Genomic DNA, 21,166 nt, shown 5'->3' on the forward strand with positions numbered 1-21,166 from the left:
TCCTTTTGGGTTTGTTTTTGTCTTCTGTGGACAGCGGTGTCATACCTTTGAGTAATGTTTGTGGCTTATAAAACTCTCTAAATAAAAAATAAATTAAAATAACCAGGAAACGTCCTTAATGGAGACATATGAGCTCACCTTAAAATCGACTAATGAAAATAAAGAAGATACTTTCTGAGCATAAGTCAATGAGTCACTGCATTCTTTATTTGAAAGTATTTCACACATTGGCAATGCTAACAAAGTCGATCTGAAAGCAGTGCCAAAGCAAAACAATAGACTTTTCTAATGCTTCCTAAAACGTCCGGTTACAGCAAGATACTGTTTCTAAAGAAAAACGTGCCATAATATGCAAATTTAGATTTCTGTGGCTTCTGAGTCTGTTGATGCTGTTTTAACTAACATTCTCCTCTTATATTACAGTATGCAAGATGAATGACGTACATCATAAGAGTAAAAAGGGGTTTATCAGCCCAGTTTATATGTGCAGTACATACCAATACACTGTTCACCCCGTTTCTGATATCCCGGGGGGCACTGGCAGCTGAAGGATCCTCTGACATTGAAGCATACTTGCTCATGTCTACAATTATGGCTTCCTGTTGCACACTCATCTACATCTTTAAAAAAAGAAGAAAGAGAAATCGGTTTTGTAATCACAATGTTGATATGGAACTTATGAGTAACAATAACTAGTAATTAAACATTTTATGAACAAAATGTCATTTATGTTCTGGCTTTCAGCACCATTGGAAAACGAGTGGCCCCAGCTGATAGTCAGCTGGACCTGAAGGTGATGGTCGTACACTTAACTACTTCCATGCTTGAAAGTTTAAGACTGAGAGCCAGATGTATCAAGCCTTTTTGCATTCGCAAACAGTGTGAATGCACGTTTGCGAATGCAAAAATGCCTTTCAGTATTTATGAAAGGCATTCACAACGCAAATTTAAGGAATCGCTAAAATAGCGATTCCTCAAATTTGCGAGCCTGTTTAGAGAATCGCAAATTGCGATTCTCTAAATAAAAAATCGCAAATAAGGAATCCTTATTTGCGATTTCTAAACCACATGTAACAAGCAATTCCTTAATGCAAATTGGGCATTAAGGAATCGCTATAACCACCAAGTTGAACTTGGTGGTAACCATGTGCAAATTGTAAAAATGCATTAAAAATGCATTTTTAAAATTGACATGTAACGCACACATGCCCCTTTGGCATGTGTGCGCCTTACATGTACTGAAATATTTTTGGGGGGTGAAGCAGAGGGGGCCTTAGGCTCCCAGCATCCTGGGGTTTTGCATTTCCTAAATTGCGAATTCCAGTTAGGAATTCGCAATTTGGGAAATGCAAAAAATTTGTAAATATGGGCCTACAGGCACATAGGTGCGAATGGGGTCTGTATCGCAATTTGCGATTCGATATTAGCATTTGCGATTTTTAAGAAATCGCTGTTACCGAATCGCAAATATGATACATTACCGAATCGCAAATGCCTTTTTTGTTACATCTGGCCCTAATTTCTCCTGTGTTCCAAAATGTACACTTAGCTTTCGAAATTCAATACATAGTTATTTTATGAACATAGCAGTTTTATTTCATAGCTGCAGTTGATATGTGTGACACTTCTCACATATATATATATATATATATATATATTCCCTTAAAAAGAAAGGTTACAGGGACGTTATAGTTAGGTTGACGTTTTACCCATACAAATCCATAGAAATTCAGCAGTTATAGCTATACTGATAGTTATACATATGTTAAGAAACTATAACTCGTTGCCCAAAGTTACGTCCTGGCCTGAGTTATAGTTTCTTCCGGTAAGATTAACTATAACTATAACTGCTGAATTTCTATGGTTATGTATGGGTAAATGTCAACCTGATTATAATGTCCCTGTAACTTTTTGGTTTTGTACTTAACATTTTTGAGTGAATGAACATGGAATCGAATTTTTGGATGTCAAGTTTACAATTGGGAAAGAGAGGTTGGAGTCAACAGTTTATAGAAAGCCCACTATGGGTAATTGTGTATTACATGCAGGCAGTTTTCACCCCAAATCATTAAAAGCAACTATCCCTTACAGGGAACTATTATGGGCAAAGAGAATTTGCAGTATGGAGAGTGGCTTTGCAGCAGTTAAAAATGATATGCTGACAATACTACAAGTGAGAGGCTATACTGATACAACATTGGCTAATGCAAGTAGAAAGGTAGACAGTCACTCAAGAGAGAGTATACTTTTTAAGACCCAAAAGAAAAAACCAGGGGGGTACCAACAACAGAGATTCAGAACCACATAAATAAGGCACATTTACAGATAAGAATAATATTAAACAAATATTGGCATTTGTTGAAAAGTGATCCCATTATAGGAGGAGAAATAAGAAAACATCTGCAGATTTTACGTATTGTAGAGGTAAATCTATGCGTGACGTATTAGTGAGGAGCGACATTAGGCAAAGAGAAAGCAGTAATATTTTGGTTCAAAATGAGGATTTTTTTTTCAACTGCAAAAAATGCAAGGCATGCAAAAATGGTGAAAACATTAAAACTGTGGTGTTGGGTAGCAGAACAGCTGACAGAATTAAAGGGCACTATGATTACAAAAGTGAATATGTAGTTTATAATCTGAGATGTAGTTGTCTCAAAATCTACATAGGGAGCACAAAGCTACAAGATCACAAACACATTCTACAACATATAAGAGCAATTCAAAACAAAGATGATACCTATCCGGCAGCATGTCACATTCATGAGGTACATGCTGGGACAACAGATGATTTAAACTACAGTGTGATTGATGGGATACCAAAAGGCATTAGGGGTGGTGACAGAGAAAATAAATTAAGGATTCTGGAGTCTAGATATTTACTTGACTTTGATACTAAAGAACCGAATGGATTAAACAGTAGTAAGGAATGATATATCCATTTGAGATGAAGTGATGATTACCTTTAATTTTGTAATTGTTTGTAAACATGGATATAGGAATATGCTTTTAATTCTGTTTTTAATTCTGTCATCACAGAGCTGACGAGTAAAAGAAAAGGAGTTGTATATATTTGCACAATGGGATGAGAGGTGGGGTTCCATACAATGCCCACTTGGACTGGATTGTGTGAGGAAGATATTAGAGTGAAAGCACATCAGATCTGGTATGTAGTAAAGATGATGCTATTAGACATTTATGATGAAGTTGGCTTGGAGTCATATGTACCTAGAATATGTGGTCTGTAAAATTGTAAAGCCTGCTAATGCAGACACTGGCTTTCACGTTTGCAACAAGTTCATTGTATACCTATCTACCTTGTTATGTGATATTTGGGCAGTTTCATGGGAGCAAAATTAAAAATATATCAATGTAATGTGAAAAGTTTGCAAATGCAGGCATTAGATACAATGTGTTTCAGCTTTGTGATAATATGTTAGATATTTACAAACAACTAATCATGGTTGAAAATGTTGTGCGGCAATGCGATCATGTGACTATATAAATGACAAACAAATATGGTGGCGGACAGGTTGACAAAGGCAGTCACATGCCGAAACGCGTTCCTGTTTGGATAAAATACATGGCATAATCTATGTAGTTCTTGGAGCGTCTGTCTTCCTTACAGCAGGAGAAGAGTGTTTATAGACGCAATGGTGCACATCACCGTACAGGCACCACCAGCGGTTAGGTGCGGAGAGGCAACGCTGACCAAGTGATTGTGTGTATATATATATATATATATATATATATATATATATATATATATATATATATATATATATATAAATACTTGATACTGAAATGCTGCAACTTTCTGACTTAAATTAAGAGTGTCAGTGCTTGAGAGTTTGGAATGTAGTTTCTGTTAATTTCAGGCTTACATTTCATGAACCCATAATGTGAGAAGCCCCAACACTCAAAGTCAATTTGATATTGAGATTTTATAAATGAAACAATACTCAGTTTAATAACTTGTGCACACATATTCCATAAAGTCCTCCACAATACTAACATGCTGAACTGCTTAAGCAGGCTGGGTGGATCGCATTAAGTATCATAACGTTGGTGCTGCAAGAGCACACTATCTCTAAATACCCCTGCTTCCACATGACTCCCCTAAGAGCTTCACACCTCACATGTACCCATTTGTAGTTTGGCACAGTTAACACATGCTACAATGCTCAATGAGTATCATGGATGATATTGGCACAAGTAGTAAAAAAGATATGAAACATCATTTCTGTTTTGACAGTGGTCAAGTGAATTTAGGACCTCGATAGTTAGAGAATGTTTTCCCTACCGAGATTTGATTTACACTAGTTCTCTCATTCTGCTAAACCATAAACTACTCCCATGGCCTGTATTCCCTACCTACTATAATTTGATCTTCTTTACATGCCCAATATAATATCCTTTCAATATCCAACAAATTGGCAAAGGATGAGCAAGCTAAAGTGACTGTGTGAGGAGTGGTGAAAGCAGGTCCCCAATATGGCTTGCTTTTCAATCACTGCACTTTGATAAATGCTCAAGCTTTTGAGTCTGTAACCTTGCTCCACAGTCTAACTGATTTTCAACATAAACTTCAGCACACCCCTAAATTACTTGTTAAAACGTGGTATGTTTTCTGTGGTAAGACCACATTGCTAGTAAGTCTAGATGGCAGCTAAAGATTACCTGGAACTTAAAAACATATTTGAGCAGGATACTTAGATACAATAATGTGTTACCTCCTCTTATTACCATCCATTCAGCACCCCTTATCATCATATTCATTATTATCTTTTTTTAATGCACTAAATGCATGATAGGGGCTTCCAAATCTTAATTGAAAAGCATGCATTGATCTTGTGTCTGAAAGTCTGCAGGCTGTCTAGTTCCATACGAGTTTTCTGGAGTTTAGGTTTGTCTAATCAAACAGATCTTCAACCTGCTCTTTAACTCCTAATTGTGGGGTCCTAAGTTAGTAGATTTTTATAGCTTGACTGTAGTGTACTAGAATGGTATAATATTTGAAGCCTTTGAATACAATTTTTAGGCATTTTGCCAAACACAGTATTACATGGTAGCAAGCATGCTTGTGAATTGATTGTTAACCAGTGCAACTTCTAAGGACAGGTAACATGCAATCTGGACAAGGGGCACTAGCTGCTGTATTTTGATGGGCATGTCTTACAGATTTGCACCTCCTTGGTTCCATTCAATACCAGTGACTGCTGCCGGCAACCTAAAGTGGAGGGGCAGGAGGTGGGGCTGGGGAGGTAAAACAAAAAAAGATATACCTGCCCATCTGGTATTGGCACCAGCCGCTTTGGTGCTCCTCGTTCTCACAGCAGTCACTGAGGTACTAAAGGACATGCTCCAAATCCAGACGCTGCCCTCATGCTATACTAAGCATAAGAGACACCCTGGGATTGGCCTGAGTGGGCTGGTCTGATGCTCACTCAGGCTCAGGGAGCCTGTGTCATTTCTCCAACCCAGCTGTGTAACTCAGCTAGGTTGGAGAAATGTAAGTGCACATGTCGGTTTGGCCGTCTTAAGAGGGATGGCCAAACCAACAAGCACACTTTACAGTGCCCACCACTCCTACTCCTTATAATGTCTAATGTAACATGAAGCACCAATATAAATTATTGACAATGTACATGTGTAGTTTTCATTCGCATTTACACTTATTCATTTTGCGTTATATTGCTTTATTGACGTTTTCATATATACTCATGTTTCATTTATAATTGTTGCATTTGGTTTGTAATTGTAAGGTGAACTTATAATCATGTATTCTGAATGTGCATTGACTGTTTTTTTAAGTTAGCATAACCAAAGGCCTTAAACATTTCAGGCCAGATGTACTAAGCATTTTTCAGCCGTAACTTTTTTTTTGCTTTTGCGATTTGGTATTAGAAAAGCGAGTGTTTAGGGTGTCCCTTCCTAATACTGAATCGCACGGGCATGAAGGAATGTTTAGCAACCGTGAATGCGGTTGCAAAATATTCGCAGTTACCATCAACTTCAAGTTGGCGGTAACTCATTCACAAATAGGAAGGGGTCCCCATGGACCCTTTCTCCTTTGTGAATGGAAGAGTAAATATTTTCTCAGAGCAGGCAGTGAAAAACATTTAATTTTTCTATTTGAAATGCATCCCATTTTTTGAGGAAAACAGGCTGCATTAAATAAAAATGCTTTCTTCAAAAGGAGTCACAGACATGGTGGTCTGCTGTCCCCAGTAGGCCACCATCCCTGTGAGTGGGGCCATTCCCAATGGAGGTTGCAAATTGCAACCTACCTCATGAATATTGATGAGGTAGGTCATTTGTGACCCCATTGGGAATCGCAAACAGTGTATTTAACATTTTGTTTTGCGGCTCGCAATTTACGATTCCCAAATGGATTATAATTTGCGAGTCGTGAAACAAAACGTCATACATCTGGCCCTTGGTGTCTTGTGTTTAACCTTCAACATGAAGTTTTGTGTGTGCTGCAATGTTCTTTTCCTTACAGGTGTGTTTGCCTGATTCCATAGCTAGTGAAAGGCATATTGTGCATTAGAGATAGTGAAGTTTGGAAGGATACTTTGGCAAGGACTAGAGGCACTAACAAACTAAGAAGAAAGGACTCCGATTCGTGTATCAGGAGCAGGGAGACACTCAAGTTTATCCTGATGTTCAGGGAGACACTCAAGTTTATCCTGATGTTCAAACTGTGTGATGGAAGAACCAAGAGTAGTTGCCAATTTCAACAGTGAGAAGATGGAAAATTACTCGTGTTTATGACGCGAGTTTCTCAAAGGTACTGTGGATTTAATTGCTATTCACACTGTTAGTAGAGAGCAGATTCTCTTTAGACTCTGAGGGGTACAGACCTCTCTACCTTTATCCTCTTTGCATGGCTTTATGCTATGCAACACCTCTCTTGGAGAACTTCTACTGAAGTCTCTGCTATGCTGACACTTTCCTATTTTGCCAGAACGAATTAGAGTTTCCTAACTTTAGTTTAGTTTGGGCGTAAATTAGAGTAACTTAGATTATTCGATGTTTACAGAGGAGGATCAAGGCTTGTAAATGGATCATCAAATTCAATTTCTTATCTTTTGTATTGCCTCAACTAAAATTCTTGTATGTCTTATGCTATTGCAGTTTTCTACTCTGGGACTCCTTCTGGAGGTCACTGTCTGCCTGGTGTTAATCTATCAGCAGCACCGTAGGTACTGGAAAGGGTCGCCCTTACCTTAGTCAGTCCAGAACCAGCAAGAGACCAGGTGGTGCCTCGAGATTGACAGACAATCGTGGTAAGAAGCATTCAGATCATGACAGAAAAAGCTAGTTGTCAAAGTATCAAACAATGCTAATAAATCAAGTGGCATAAACATAACATTGGAACCGATATCTAGGATATCAAAGATGGTGCTTTGATCACAGGAATTAGTACCTCTTTTAAGCCTTAATCATAGCTAGCAATTGCCCAGACCCTCTTTGAATTTCATTCAGGGTTGGCACTGGGTAGTATCTGCTTTTGTCCAGTAAATTTGGGACGAATACATCTTTTAAGACTGGATTCTGTTATAGAAATATGATTTAATGTTTTAAATAGGTCATGCAACAAATACTGAAAAAAATATAAAAAATGTTTGTGAACTTCATAACATTCTGTAATTACAATGGAGGGGCTAAGGTTACTATTAGAATTGGTTGTATTTAACAATGCAATATTTGTCCAAATTTCATCTGTGGTCATATCTCAGAATATAATCTCCAACATGCTAATTAGAAAGACCCACTGTGTTATATGAGGAGGCTATGAATAGCAAGTGAAAATATTAAATAGGTCCTTTTGTGGACTTTATCCACAACAGAAGTGTTGAAGTTCATTGTACAACCAGGTTGTCAAATCTGTTGCTGGCTAATATCATATCTATTGTCTTATCAAGAGAGTAAAGTATGTATAGACACACTTCTTGCTATTCTATTTTGAAAAACCTCATTAATATCAGAATTTACATTTTTCTTTTTTCCTAAACATCTACTTAAGATCTTCAAACTTATACCATTCTTGGGATCACACTGTGCTGTAAATATAATTGTGTTACACAGAAACTATTTCCTTTTCGTGCTTAACTCCTTTCTGCAAATAATCCAAATATGTTTTGCCAGGCCTGAGAAGGTTCTAGGACAGAACCATGTTGTCTCCATAATAAAATGATAAATACTACTTCAGATCAAGGGTTATTTTGATGGAGTATTGTGTTGATTTTATTCATTTGCTTCCCCAAGGGCTGCCAAACTGGAGTGAAGTGTCCTTAGGTTCTGTACACTTTATTGCTGTGAATGAGAGAGAAGTGCATTAGACCCACCCAAAGGGAATCCATGCAGATTGTGAGAAAACAGGGCTGATTGCAGAGGCCCCCTAACTTTTTGCCCCCATTTTCCACTTTTTGCTGGTGTTTTCCTGACTCTGATGGTGCCCTGGGTACTGCTAACCAGTCCCAGGGCCTGTGCTCTGTGTAAAATCAATATGCAAATTAGGCTAATTATAATTGGCTAAGTTAACCTACCTATATGTCCCTAGTATATGGTAGGGCATGTAGGTTTAGGGACCACAGCATAGGTGGTGCACCCATAGGTGCACTGCTGAGGTGCCCAGTGTCATTTTAAAGGCAGGCCTGCCTTGCTGGCTGCTTTTAAATTAAAGTTATATGCAAATTCGACTTTGGAATTAAAAGTAGTTCCAAAGTCTTAAACTACCTTATTTTTACATATAAGTCACCCCTAAGGTGTGCCCTATGTGCCCCTAGGGCTGGGTGCCATGTAACTATAAGCAGGGACTTTATAAAAATAGTTTTATAAGCCCTGGTGAGGTAAAAACAGCCAAATTCGTTTTTCCCTCATTGAAGTAAATGGCCTTCATAGGCTAGAATGGGGAGACTTTGTTTTAAATTTTAAAGTCTCCTTAAGTGATGCATACCAAGAATTTGGTATCAAATTAATTGTTGTAATAAATCCCACAACTTCCAGTTGTTGGATTTAATATAACTTGTTCAGGTAAAGAGATTTAGACTTTACCTAAAAAGTTGCCAATTTCAGCCCTGCATTGTTTTTGCTGCTGTGCTCTGATTGGCCAGCCTGTAGAAGCTTAGCCAAGCTGCCTTGATGAGGTGTGAAGTGGCCTGGCTTCACACAAAGGAATGTGCCTGTGGGAGGGAATCTCCCCTCAGCAGATGGTGAGGCAGGAAGGGGGAGGGCTGCCAAACTGGTCTTCAAAGGCAGAGAAAGACATTTGGAGCAACCAGCAACACCCCCACATCCTGCAACCCCAGACAACTAGGCGCCCCCTTGATTAGATTAGGAGAGGGCAGGAGAGGGGTGTGTTTATGATTTTTAGCCACACCAGTGGGTGGGCTCAGCCAGATGTAACCTCCAAAAATCAGATTCAGCCATGTTGGATTTTTAGAGAATGTTGCCTTCTGGGATGGATTTTTGCCTCACTTCCCAGGAAGTGGTCATCACAGGGGGACGACCCTGTACCTGATTGGAGAACCAGGACCCCCCTGCTTTTCACCCAGGAGCAAGGATAAAACTGGCAGACCTGCACCCACACCTCAGATCCCCATCAGATTCCAACAAGGAAGAACTAAAGGAGAAGAAGGACTGCCCTGCTGGACCCCTGGCCTGCACCTGGAACCTGCACTCAGAAGGACTGCACCAGCTGCACACTTGGGCTTCACCACAAGAAGGACTTTGCCTGGCTTCAACTGGTTCAAGGAGGGACTCCCTGTTTGCTACAGGTGAAAAATTGCTATCCAGAGTCCCCTGCACCAACTCCAGAAGAAAGTGACCAGCTGACCACTGCCCAGTGGCCAAAAAGGAGTTTGCGCCAGGTGCATTCTGGGAGTTGTAGTCCGCACCCCCCAAAGACCATCTCAGAACTTCTGGACCCTTGGGGTGAGCTGTGGACCCCAAAAGAACCTTAAAAGGACATCTGGGTGAAGCCCCAGAAGTTTGGAGAAGATTTGAGAATTTTTGTAAAAAAGCTCCATAGAGGGACCGACCCGCCGCGGAAATTCTAGCCGGCTTGCCTCAACCGCGACCCGGCCTGACTTGGTGGTTCGTCCCGGTAAAGAAAAATCTCCGAAAAAGAGACTAAGTCCGAAGGTAAAAAGTTGACCGGGACCTCCCAGCCATCGTATCCGAGAAGGGCTCCATGGACGTCGGATCAAGATCCAGGTTTACCCCGGTCGAAGGATTTTCACCTCGAAAAAACGACTAAGTCCGAAGGTAAAAATCTCCACCGAGGAATCCAGCATTGCGTATCTGGAGAAGGGCTCCAGGAGGTCGGATTGGACTGGCAGGTTCGTCCCGCTGAAGAAAATCTTCAAAATAAAGACTAAGTCAGAAGGTAACTTTTTAACCGAGGCCTCCCGCGACCTGTAGCCGAGCAGGGCTCCATCGCGGTCGGCCTGAAACTTTGACTTTGCCCCGGTCGAGGTGCAACCAGATGACCTGATTGGCGCTTTTTGTTTCTAAGCGCTAGAAAAATAATAATTCTTTAAAAATTCATATCTCCGGTTCCCCTTATCCGATTTTATTCGTTTTTGTGTCATTTTAAAGATAAAAATATAAACTATTTTTATGAAATTGGTTTAGGATTTTTAAACTGTTTCCTGTGTTTTATTTAATTACTGTTTTGTGATATTTGAATGCTTTACACATTGTCTCCTAAGTTAAGCCTTGACGCTCGTTGCCAAGCTACCAAGGGTTGAGCTGGGGTTAATTTACTGAGACCTAACTGGACCTAAGTGGAGGTTAGTGGCTTGTTGCTAGGTGTAGGTACCTACCTGCCCTTAACAATAACCCATTTTCCAACATTTTTGGTGGCAGCGGTGGGATCCTGTACTTGTGTTCAGTATCACGTTACAGTTTTAAGTAAAACAAATTTAAAATCCTTTAAATTGTCCTAGTGCAAAAATTGTTTTGTTTTTTTAATTAAAAAAAAAAAAAAAAAATTGGATTAATTTCTATTATTGAATTTTTGTAATTTTTCTAAATTATTGTTTCCAATTTTTGCAAAACATTTTTGTTGACATAAAATTAGGGAACCATGGAGCTTGATCTGGCTAGCCTACCCACACTGACAGTAGTCCAGCTTAGGGGGTTGTGTACTGAAAGAGGATTGCCTGCAACCACTGACCTCAGGAAGCAAGTCCTGATCAAATCCCTGACAGCATGGGCTGAGGCCCAAGAGGTAGACCCAGGGGAAGCTCCAGAGGAGGGAGAAACAGGGGAGGATGCTAGCTCTAACCACTCAGGGGAGGGAGGGCATCTGAGCCTAAGTGAGGATGAGGAAGATCGGTCCTCAGTACATACAGTCACTAGGGGCAGACCCAAAGCTAGTGGTGGGAAGGGGGTCCCTTCAGGAGGAGAGAACCCATCCATCAGAGAAAGAGAGCTGGAAGCCCAACTAGCGTACATAGCTTTGGAAGCAGACAAGCTGGCCCTAGAAAAGAAAAAGTGGGCAAAGAAAGAGAAAAGAGATGGTGGCAGCGACAGAGAAGTTGAGGTGTCCATGGGTGGGGGAGTTTGCCCCAGATTACCCAAGGGGGTGGTTCCTGCTTATGTAGAGGGGGATGATATAGACAAGTGGTTGGAGGCCTTTGAGAGGGCACTCCAAATGAGAAGGGTTAGGCCTCAATACTGGGGTTCCCTTTTGTGGGAGTTGGTCCCCAACTCAGGGAGGGATAGGCTTCTGACCTTAAGGGGGGAGGAGGCAGATTTGTACCCTAGTATGAAGAGGTGCTTAACCAAGAAGTTTGGTCTGACCCCAGAGCAGTATAGAATGAAGTTCAGGGACACCCAGAAGGTCAGTACCCAGTCTTGGGTTGACTTTGTAGACACCTCACTAAAGGCACTAGAGGGCTGGATTATTGGTAACAAAGTAAATACTTATGAGGGGTTATACAATCTGATCATGAGAGAGCACATCTTGACCAATTGTACCCAAGAAAGGTTACGCCAGCATCTAGTGGACTCTAAGCAGACCAATCCTAGAGAGCTAGGGGAGGCAGCTGATGAGTGGTTGAGAACCAGGGTGGTTGTCAAGTCCCAGGGGGGAGACTCCAAGAAGGGGGGGGCAGGTCCCCAAAAACCTAAGGAGGGAGGTGGTAAGCCCACCACTGAGACTCCCTCTGTACCCCAAAACCCTAAGAAGGAGGAGAGTAAATCCCACTCCCACTCTGACAAGCAGAGACAGGGAGACCCAGGGTTAAAAAAGCTCTTGGACAGTAGGGCTTGCTTTGACTGTCAGCAGACAGGTCACTTCAGAGGAGATGCAGCCTGTCCAAAAAAGGTGGTTAGCACTGGGCTGTCCAGTGTAGCCATGGAGGAGGACTCCTCAGATGATGAAGTCCTCCTAGCATTGAGCTGGGACACAGGACCAGATGGTAAGCTGGTGATCCCTGAGGGTGGAAGTAGGCACTTCCACCCCATTCAGGTGAATGGGATCCCTATCACTGGCCTGAGAGACACCTGTGCCAGTCACACTATAGTGAGTGACCGGTTAGTGACCCCAGACATGTATGTCCCAGGAGAGACAAGGAAAGTCAGGATAGCCACAGGGGAGGTCCCCACCAAACCTGTAGCCATAGTGCCCCTAGAGAGGGAGGGTATCCTTGTCTGGTTTAGGGTGGTAGTCAGTGCTGACCTCCCCCTAGATTGTATCCTGGGCAATGACCTCCCAGAGGTGGGTCTGGTCCCAGATGGGGCGGTCGCCCAGGGCGCCCCCCCAACCCAAAGTCCTGGGGAGTCACTCCCTACAGTTAGGAGACAGGGGTCCCCAAGAAAAGGAAAGAAGAAAAGGAAGGGTAGGCCACTCTTAAAGAGAGTTCCAGGGAGTCAAAAGCCTTCTACCCCAGTAGGGGGGGAGCCCAGAATTGGCACTGGTGAGGCCTCACCTGACCCCAAGGAAGTCCTGAGTAGTCAGGCAGCTGTCCAGATGCAGGGTGTTGCCCCTGCACTGACAGAAGGAAGAGTGGAAGGAGGGTGTCTGACACAGGAGGTGGTAGCCCCCCACTCTAGACAGCAAGAGGGGTGCCAGGACCCCAAAGTTGCCCCTAAAGCAGCTCAGCCACCTGTCAGTGGAGAACTTAGGGTGTGGTTCTGGGTACTGACAGCTGTCAGTAGCCTCTGCTGGGTGCTAGCCTTCCTGGCAGCACTGTACTTGGCCTGGGAGGCAGACCCCAGGGCCAATAGAAAAGTAGGCCCCCTGACCCTGTTGGTCATGGTGGGGTTGCTCAAGTGTTGGGTGACCTCCTTGGGTAAGCTAGGTGTTGCCCTAGCAAAGTTAGGAGTAGGGGAGGTGGGCACCTCACTACCCAAGTTGGCAGAGAGAGAGGAGGAAGACCCCCCTAGAGGGAAGTTTCATTTTGAGATGGGTCCTTTCACTGTTGGGATGGCTTCACTACCCAGAGGGAGTGACCATGACAGGAGGATGTAAGGCAGAGTAGGCCCTGCAAAGAGACAGCCAGTTTTCTTCACTGTGTTCCTCGCCTCACAAGCCAGGAAGACTCTCCCAGGGTTGGGCTGAGTCTCCTGGGCGTGTGGGCTGGGGGGGGGGCTTGTGTGAGAAAACAGGGCTGATTGCAGAGGCCCCCTAACTTTTTGCCCCCATTTTCCACTTTTTGCTGGTGTTTTCCTGACTCTGATGGTGCCCTGGGTACTGCTAACCAGTCCCAGGGCCTGTGCTCTGTGTAAAATCAATATGCAAATTAGGCTAATTATAATTGGCTAAGTTAACCTACCTATATTTCCCTAGTATATGGTAGGGCATGTAGGTTTAGGGACCACAGCATAGGTGGTGCACCCATAGGTGCCCTGCTGAGGTGCCCAGTGTCATTTTAAAGGCAGGCCTGCCTTGCTGGCTGCTTTTAAATTAAAGTTATATGCAAATTCGACTTTGGAATTAAAAGTAGTTCCAAAGTCGTAAACTACCTTATTTTTACATATAAGTCACCCCTAAGGTGTGCCCTATGTGCCCCTAGGGCTGGGTGCCATGGAACTATAAGCAGGGACTTTATAAAAATAGTTTTATAAGCCCTGGTGAGGTAAAAACAGCCAAATTTGTTTTTCCCTCATTGTAGTAAATGGCCTTCATAGGCTAGAATGGGGAGACTTTGTTTTAAATTTTAAAGTCTCCTTAAATGATGCATACCAAGAATTTGGTATCAAATTAATTGTTGTAATAAATCCCACAACTTCCAGTTGTGGGATTTAATATAACTTGTTCAGGTAAAGAGTTTTAGACTTTACCTAAAAAGTTGCCAATTTCAGCCCTGCATTGTTTTTGCTGCTGTGCTCTGATTGGCCAGCCTGTAGCAGCTTAGCCAAGCTGCCTTGATGAGGTGTGAAGTGGACTGGCTTCACACAAAGGAATGTGCCTGTGGGAGAGAATCTCCCCTCAGCAGATGGTGAGGCAGGAAGGGGGAGGGCTGCCAAACTGGTCTTCAAAGGCAGAGAAAGACATTTGGAGCAACCAGCAACACCCCCACATCCTGCAACCCCAGACAACTAGGTGCCCCCTTGATTAGATTAGGAGAGGGCAGGAGAGGGGTGTGTTTATGATTTTTAGCCACACCAGTGGGTGGGCTCAGCCAGATGTAACCTCCAAAAATCAGATTCAGCCATGTTGGATTTTTAGAGAATGTTGCCTTCTGGGATGGATTTTTGCCACACTTCCCAGGAAGTGGTCATCACAGGGGGACGACCCTGTACCTGATTGGAGAACCAGGACCCCCCCTGCTTTTCACCCAGGAGCAAGGATAAAACTGGCAGACCTGCACCCACACCTCAGATCCCCATCAGATTCCAACAAGGAAGAACTAAAGGAGAAGAAGGACTGCCCTGCTGGACCCCTGGCCTGCACCTGGAACCTGCACTCAGAAGGACTGCACCAGCTGCACACTTGGGCTTCACCACAAGAAGGACTTTGCCTGGCTTCAACTGGTTCAAGGAGGGACTCCCTATTTGCTACAGGTGAAAAATTGCTATCCAGAGTCCCCTGCACCAACTCCTGAAGAAAGTGACCAGCTGACCACTGCCCAGTGGCCAAAAAGGAGTTTGCGCCAGGTGCATTCTGGGAGTTGTAGTCCGCACCCCCCAAGGACCATCACAGAACTTCTGGACCCTTGGGGTGAGCTGTGGACCCCAAAAGAACCTTAAAAGGACATCTGGGTGAAGCTCCAGAAGTTTGGAGAAGATTTGAGAATTTTTGAAAAAAGCTCCATAGAGGGACCGACCCGCCGCAGAAATTCTAGCCGGCTTGCCTCAACCGCGACCCGGCCTGACTTGGTGGTTCGTCCCGGTAAAGAAAAATCTCAGAAAAAGAGACTAAGTCCGAAGGTAAAAAGTTGACCGGGACCTTCCAGCCATCGTATCCGAGAAGGGCTCCATGGACGTCGGATCAAGATCCAGGTTTACCCCGGTCGAAGGATTTTCACCTCGAAAAAACGACTAAGTCCGAAGGTAAAAATCTCCACCAAGGAATCCAGCATCGCGTATCCAGAGAAGGGCTCCAGGAGGTCGGATTGGACTGGCAGGTTTGTCCCGCTGAAGAAAATCTTCAAAATAAAGACTAAGTCAGAAGGTAACTTTTTAACCGAGGCCTCCTGCGACCTGTTGCCGAGCAGGGCTCCATCGCGGTCGGCCTGAAACTTTGACTTTGCCCCGGTCGAGGTGCAACCAGATGACCCGATTGCCGCTTTTTGTTTCTAAGATTTAGAAAAATAATAATTCTTTAAAAATTCATATCTCCGGTTCCCCTTATCCGATTTTATTCGTTTTTGTGTCATTTTAAAGATAAAAATATAAACTATTTTTATGAAATTGGTTTTGGATTTTTAAACTGTTTCCTGTGTTTTATTTAATTACTGTTTTGTGATATTTGAATGCTTTACACTCTGTCTCCTAAGTTAAGCCTTGACGCTCGTTGCCAAGCTACCAAGGGTTGAGCTGGGGTTAATTTACTGAGACCTAACTGGACCTAAGTGGAGGTTAGTGGCTTGTTGCTAGGTGTAGGTACCTACCTGCCCTTACCAATAACCCATTTTCCAACACAGATCCATTATGCACTTTGTAGAAGTCCTTAGCTAGTTAGCTAGTTAGTTTCAAGCGCCCAGCAAGAGTTGAGTAGATAATCCTTTCTGCCAACTAGTAGATGGTCAAGTAAATCTCAGTTCCTAATTTTGGTACTTAATTACTGTTTGACCTCTACTGATTTTCTGAGTGGCAGTGTGACATCACATTCTGGATAGGCCTCAGGTAGGTAGAAGAAGAGATCTTTTCTTGCTGTCTTGCAGGGGTCACAGCTCAAGAAACTCAAAAAGGAAACTTAGCATGGGCCACACAATAAAGCGTACATAAAGTAAACAATGCTGCTAATAATTTCTGCAAAGAATCTTCAATAAAGTCTTGGTTTTGTAGAAAAATCTAAATCTGTACTTATGTCCAAATGTATGCACTGGTGGCATATTACAGATGAGCCAATTAGAAGACAGCTCATCCTCAAAACAATTCTCACAGAACTGGCTGCAGTTGTGAGGAACTTTAATGCTCTCATCTAATCCTATTTCTCTTTAAAAATCTTTAATGTGTCAAAATAACTAAGTCCTTAAAGTATTTGATTCTGCAATATCAAACTTGCCACTAACTAGTGAGGTCCGTTTCTATCAGGTTCTGACGAGAGCTATGTGGTATTTTAGAAACTTATATTATTGTTTTAATGAGTACAAACCAATTTTACACCCCTCTTAACACTTATATTTGTTAGGAGTTGAGTATATGTTGCACTAGATTTGGTTGTGGCACAGGTGCATACCGCTAGGTTTGCTCTAGTGATAAATCTCTGTGCTAAATACGAATATTTGTGTTAAAACCCTTGCAAATCAGGGAACATAAATGATCTCATATAGTACATTTGTATGGTGAATGTGTCATGATATATTTGAGTTCCAAACATATTATCACCTCCTGGGTATAAGTAAAATATGAGTATGAGTAAACATGAGTATTTTCCAATCTAATTAAAGTGTAACAGTACCAAAGGCCATGTTCCACCAGTGGTAAGTAACAGTACCCCATCCCAGTTACTGTGGAATAACCTCTGGTTCCCCCTGGACCTGGGAAACAGAGTTTATATACAACTCTGGTCAATCTTAGCAATTTGTCATGTGTAATATTTTGCAGACAACTTTGACTTTACCCACTGTCCTGCCTGAACTTTCCACTGCAGGATTTGTTTGAACCTCTGTTGATGGGCCTCAGTTAGATATGTTCCTTCATCCTTGGTTCAGATTGCTAACACCATGCTACATTCGAATCTTTACCACTGCTCCTGCTCTGGGTACCTATTTCCCCTTTACTAAATGTCTTGTGTTTCAATTTTTTCTTTGGTTGCTTCTAAGGCAGTTCTTTGCCTATGTTCTGCATTGATCCATTCTTCACCCCTCTTATTCTTGCGTATTACTTTAATATATTCTCTTTCCTTTTCCTCCAGATTGAAGCAAACTTTGCTAATGCTATAATGTTAGGTACTTTAGATAATCTTTCCCCTCTGGCAGTGGAGCACTTTTTTTTTTTTAATAACTTTATTTCGGCTGAAAGCCATAAAAGTGTCCAATAAATAACAAACAATTACTATACAATAAGATAATAAATTGATAAAAGACACAATTTCCACATGGAACATTAAAAAGGAACAATTAATTCTACTAGATTAAACTATTAAAACTCATTTGTTATAACAATACAAAGCAACTATCAGATTTTATGCTCCTAAGGGCCTGTTTGAGCTTGATTCCGTGGAATAATCTATTTCTTCCTACAATAATTTAAACTAAAATGAGCTGATGGTGCACATAGTTATAGCAGCAATACAAAACTGAAAATTTCATTTTATCCTTTAACAAAAGAGCCTTCGTGAATTCTTGCCCATAATGATCAGCTGAGGCCTAGGATGACTATGGCTAATCCACTCAGTCAGCAATGTTTTCTCTAGTTCTTATGGCCCAAACGTTTTGTAGATACCCAGCAACAGCAAAGACCACCTTATCACTTGTGTCGCTAGTAAGAATTTGCAAGGATATATTATGTTTCCTTATCCCTATTGATCTGCATAAGGGGATTATCCACTTCTTCCTTGCCACCAAATATCTAGGACAAAAAACATAACATGAACCAGTGTCCGCTAAAAACTCGGCGACTGCAGCTTGATAAGGGGACAGGAATTTGGATGTCCAAAGGCGGATCCAATACATTAGGGGTCTTAAGGCGGCCTCATTATGGATCTCATTTAGGGCTAAATCCAGTCTAAGAGGTGTGAGTAGAGTACTTATCGGTAGACGCAGAAAGTTACGCATAAATCGATTTTCCACCTTCGTCAAGCAACTGGAGTTGCAATACCCCCATAATTCAGCACCATAGATTGAAGCAGCCATGCCTGCTGCCTTGTATACTGTGTTAGCAGGTGAAATTTATCCTTCCGTAGTACTGGCAATTTTCCTAGCTATCACATCCGACCTCTGTCGAAGGGTAGACACACTCTTCTCAATCTGTGCCGACCACCGTTGGTCATCCGATATCCTTATCCCCAAATAGTCAAATTGCCTAACTCGCTCTATCTGTTGGCCTTCCAGAGTCATTTTCCCCCTAGAAGACTTATGAGGATTAAAAGCCGTAAATTTAGTCTTAGAAGAATTTATCTCTAGGCCCCTCTTTGTACAAAATTTAAAAAAGGCATTGAGTTTGTTTTGAAGGCCCATTGGAGTTCGTGAAATCAGTAAGGTATCATCTGCAAACATTAAAATAGGGACAGGAGTTCTTGCTAACTTTGGGGCATCATGATTGCAATGCATCAGCTGGTCAACCGCATCATTAATATAGAGATTGAACAGCGTGGTGGCCAGAACACACCCTTGTCTGACCCCCCTGTCAATAGGAATGGCTTCTGTCAAATCTCCGCCTTGGGACCAGCGTACCTGAGCGTGAGTGCCCTCGTGGAGACACCTAATTAATTTCAGCATCTCACTGTCAAGATTGTAGGTCTCAAGGACGTTTCACAATAAATCCCTTGGGACCATATCAAACGCAGCTTTTAGATCAATAAAGGCCACATACAAGTGGCCCTTGTTTAGTGTCAGATGTTTCCAACAAAGAAGGTTTAACCTGAATGCCTGGTCGATTGTGCTCACACCCTTCCTAAAACCTGCCTGGAGGCCAGAGAAGATATACAAGTCCTCTTTCCACACCTGTAATCTAGACAAAATTTGCTTACAAAAAACTTTATGGCTAATGTCGATTAAACTTATTGGCCTATAGTTGGAAGGAAGTTCCCTTAAGCCCTTTTTAAAGACAGGAACTATAATAGCTCCTTGCCATGTGGAAGGAAACCCACCGCCTCTCAGAATCTCATTACTAAGTGTGTTTAAATATAGGGACCAGGTTCTAGGTCGGGACAAGTACAAATCACCTGGGATACCATCTGACCCTGGGGCCTTCCCTTTGCATAGCGTTTGGAGGTTCAAAGTTGTTTCTTTTAGGGAGAATGGAGCCAGATCGAATTTGGGTGCAATAGCCAGCCCGGAAAAAGGCAGGTGGAAGGGCCCCTCTAAGGATGGCGGGACAGTGAAACTGCTAGTTTGAGTCATGCTATATACAGTTCCAAAATGTGACACCCAGAGTGCTGGTTGGATTACTGGGTATATCACCGCATTGTCAGAATGACCTTTATCTGCCACTAGCTTCCAAAACAATTTTGAGTCCTTTGCTTGTAAAGTATCTACCAAAGCCTTCTAGTGTTTAGATTCCCACTCTTTTTTTGCGGTTTTCAGTTCTGCTTTATATGCAGACCTGGAGGCTCTTATTGCACCGCAGCTCCCTGCCTTCAGTGCTTCCAAAAGCCGTAATTTAGCCTGTCGACAAGAGCTAGTGAACCACCTCAAAGATCCAACCCTGGTTTCTACCTGCCTCCTTGTTACCTGAAAGAGGGGCCTTAGCTGGTTGACCATAATATTGTGCAAAGTAATTAAGTCAACCGATACCAGGTCAATATGCTTCAAAGGGGAGAGCATTGATTTCACCACTTTATATATTGATACCCTAAAGTATACGTCATCTGCCACCATTTCCCACCTTACGTTTTTATAATCATTTGTTGCGACTAGGGTGCTACCCTTCACCCGCTTCGAAAGTAAGCTACATTTAAATGGGGACATTAAAAAGGATGTACAGAGAGCTAGATGATCGCTATCATCGCATGGAAAAACTGCCATGTCAATGAGGGAATTCCAGAGAAAATCGTCTACTAAGACGTAGTCTAGGCGGCTCTTGTATAAACCTTTCCTATACGTAGGCAACGCGGGGAAGCACTTATTTATTCTGCTGCAGGCTACCTGGTTCTCCATTTGTTGGTGTGCTAAGTGACTGCCTGCAATTGCTGTGGTGAAGCACCAGTCTTTAAAGGAGAATCATCATATTTTTTCCCATTCTAGATTCTATGTAAAATCATTTGGGATTTACTCTCTGACATCTTTTTTCCAACGTTGATTTTGGATATCAGTTTCAGTTTTAACTTAGCACACTTTTACCCTCTATGTATTATGCACATATGGTAGCCCAATATAGTGTGTTGCCCTTGACTTTCATTTCCCCCACTTTGCTTCTATACATTGTTTCATCCCATGGTAGCCTCTTTGGAAAGAAAGTTACTTCAAACTAATTTGTGTTTTCTGACCTGACTCTGCTTTTGATTCAACAGGTCATACTATATCATGCACAGACTATGTATTGCCTCTATGTCTGTGCAGAGCCCATTAAAGACATAACCTTTGAACCACTGCAATTGTTTGGGCGATATGTGACTGATGTCCTTGATACTGTTAGGAAAAGGACCCCTTATAACAGGTTTCAGGGAATCTGCAGTGTATCATGTTCAGTCAATGGATTACCAGTCAGTCGCGGATGGGGTGGGTTATGCACAACGGCTGACTATGCCACTACTTAGTTTGCTGGCGTGACGTCCAAGTCATAAACAGAAGATTCGCATTTAGGACGCAAATCTGAACAGATGGATGTCTGGCAACATTTCAAGAGTTCTCCATTGTTTGATTAGTTTGGGCACTGGCTG

The 21,166-nt window shown here is 42.3% G+C and overlaps 1 protein-coding gene across 1 annotated transcript in view; it reads right to left on the minus strand.

The window, feature by feature from the left end:
- Positions 1–21,166, minus strand: part of EFEMP1 (EGF containing fibulin extracellular matrix protein 1) — a 572,290-nt gene that overhangs the window by 236,829 nt on the left and 314,295 nt on the right. The window contains exon 5 of the mRNA XM_069234365.1: positions 498–620. Within this exon, the coding sequence (XP_069090466.1) occupies positions 498–620 (123 nt within the window). The remainder of the gene's footprint in view (positions 1–497; positions 621–21,166) is intronic.

The sequence above is a fragment of the Pleurodeles waltl genome, chromosome 5, assembly GCF_031143425.1.
Source record: "Pleurodeles waltl isolate 20211129_DDA chromosome 5, aPleWal1.hap1.20221129, whole genome shotgun sequence".
Taxonomy (NCBI): Eukaryota; Metazoa; Chordata; class Amphibia; order Caudata; family Salamandridae; genus Pleurodeles; species Pleurodeles waltl.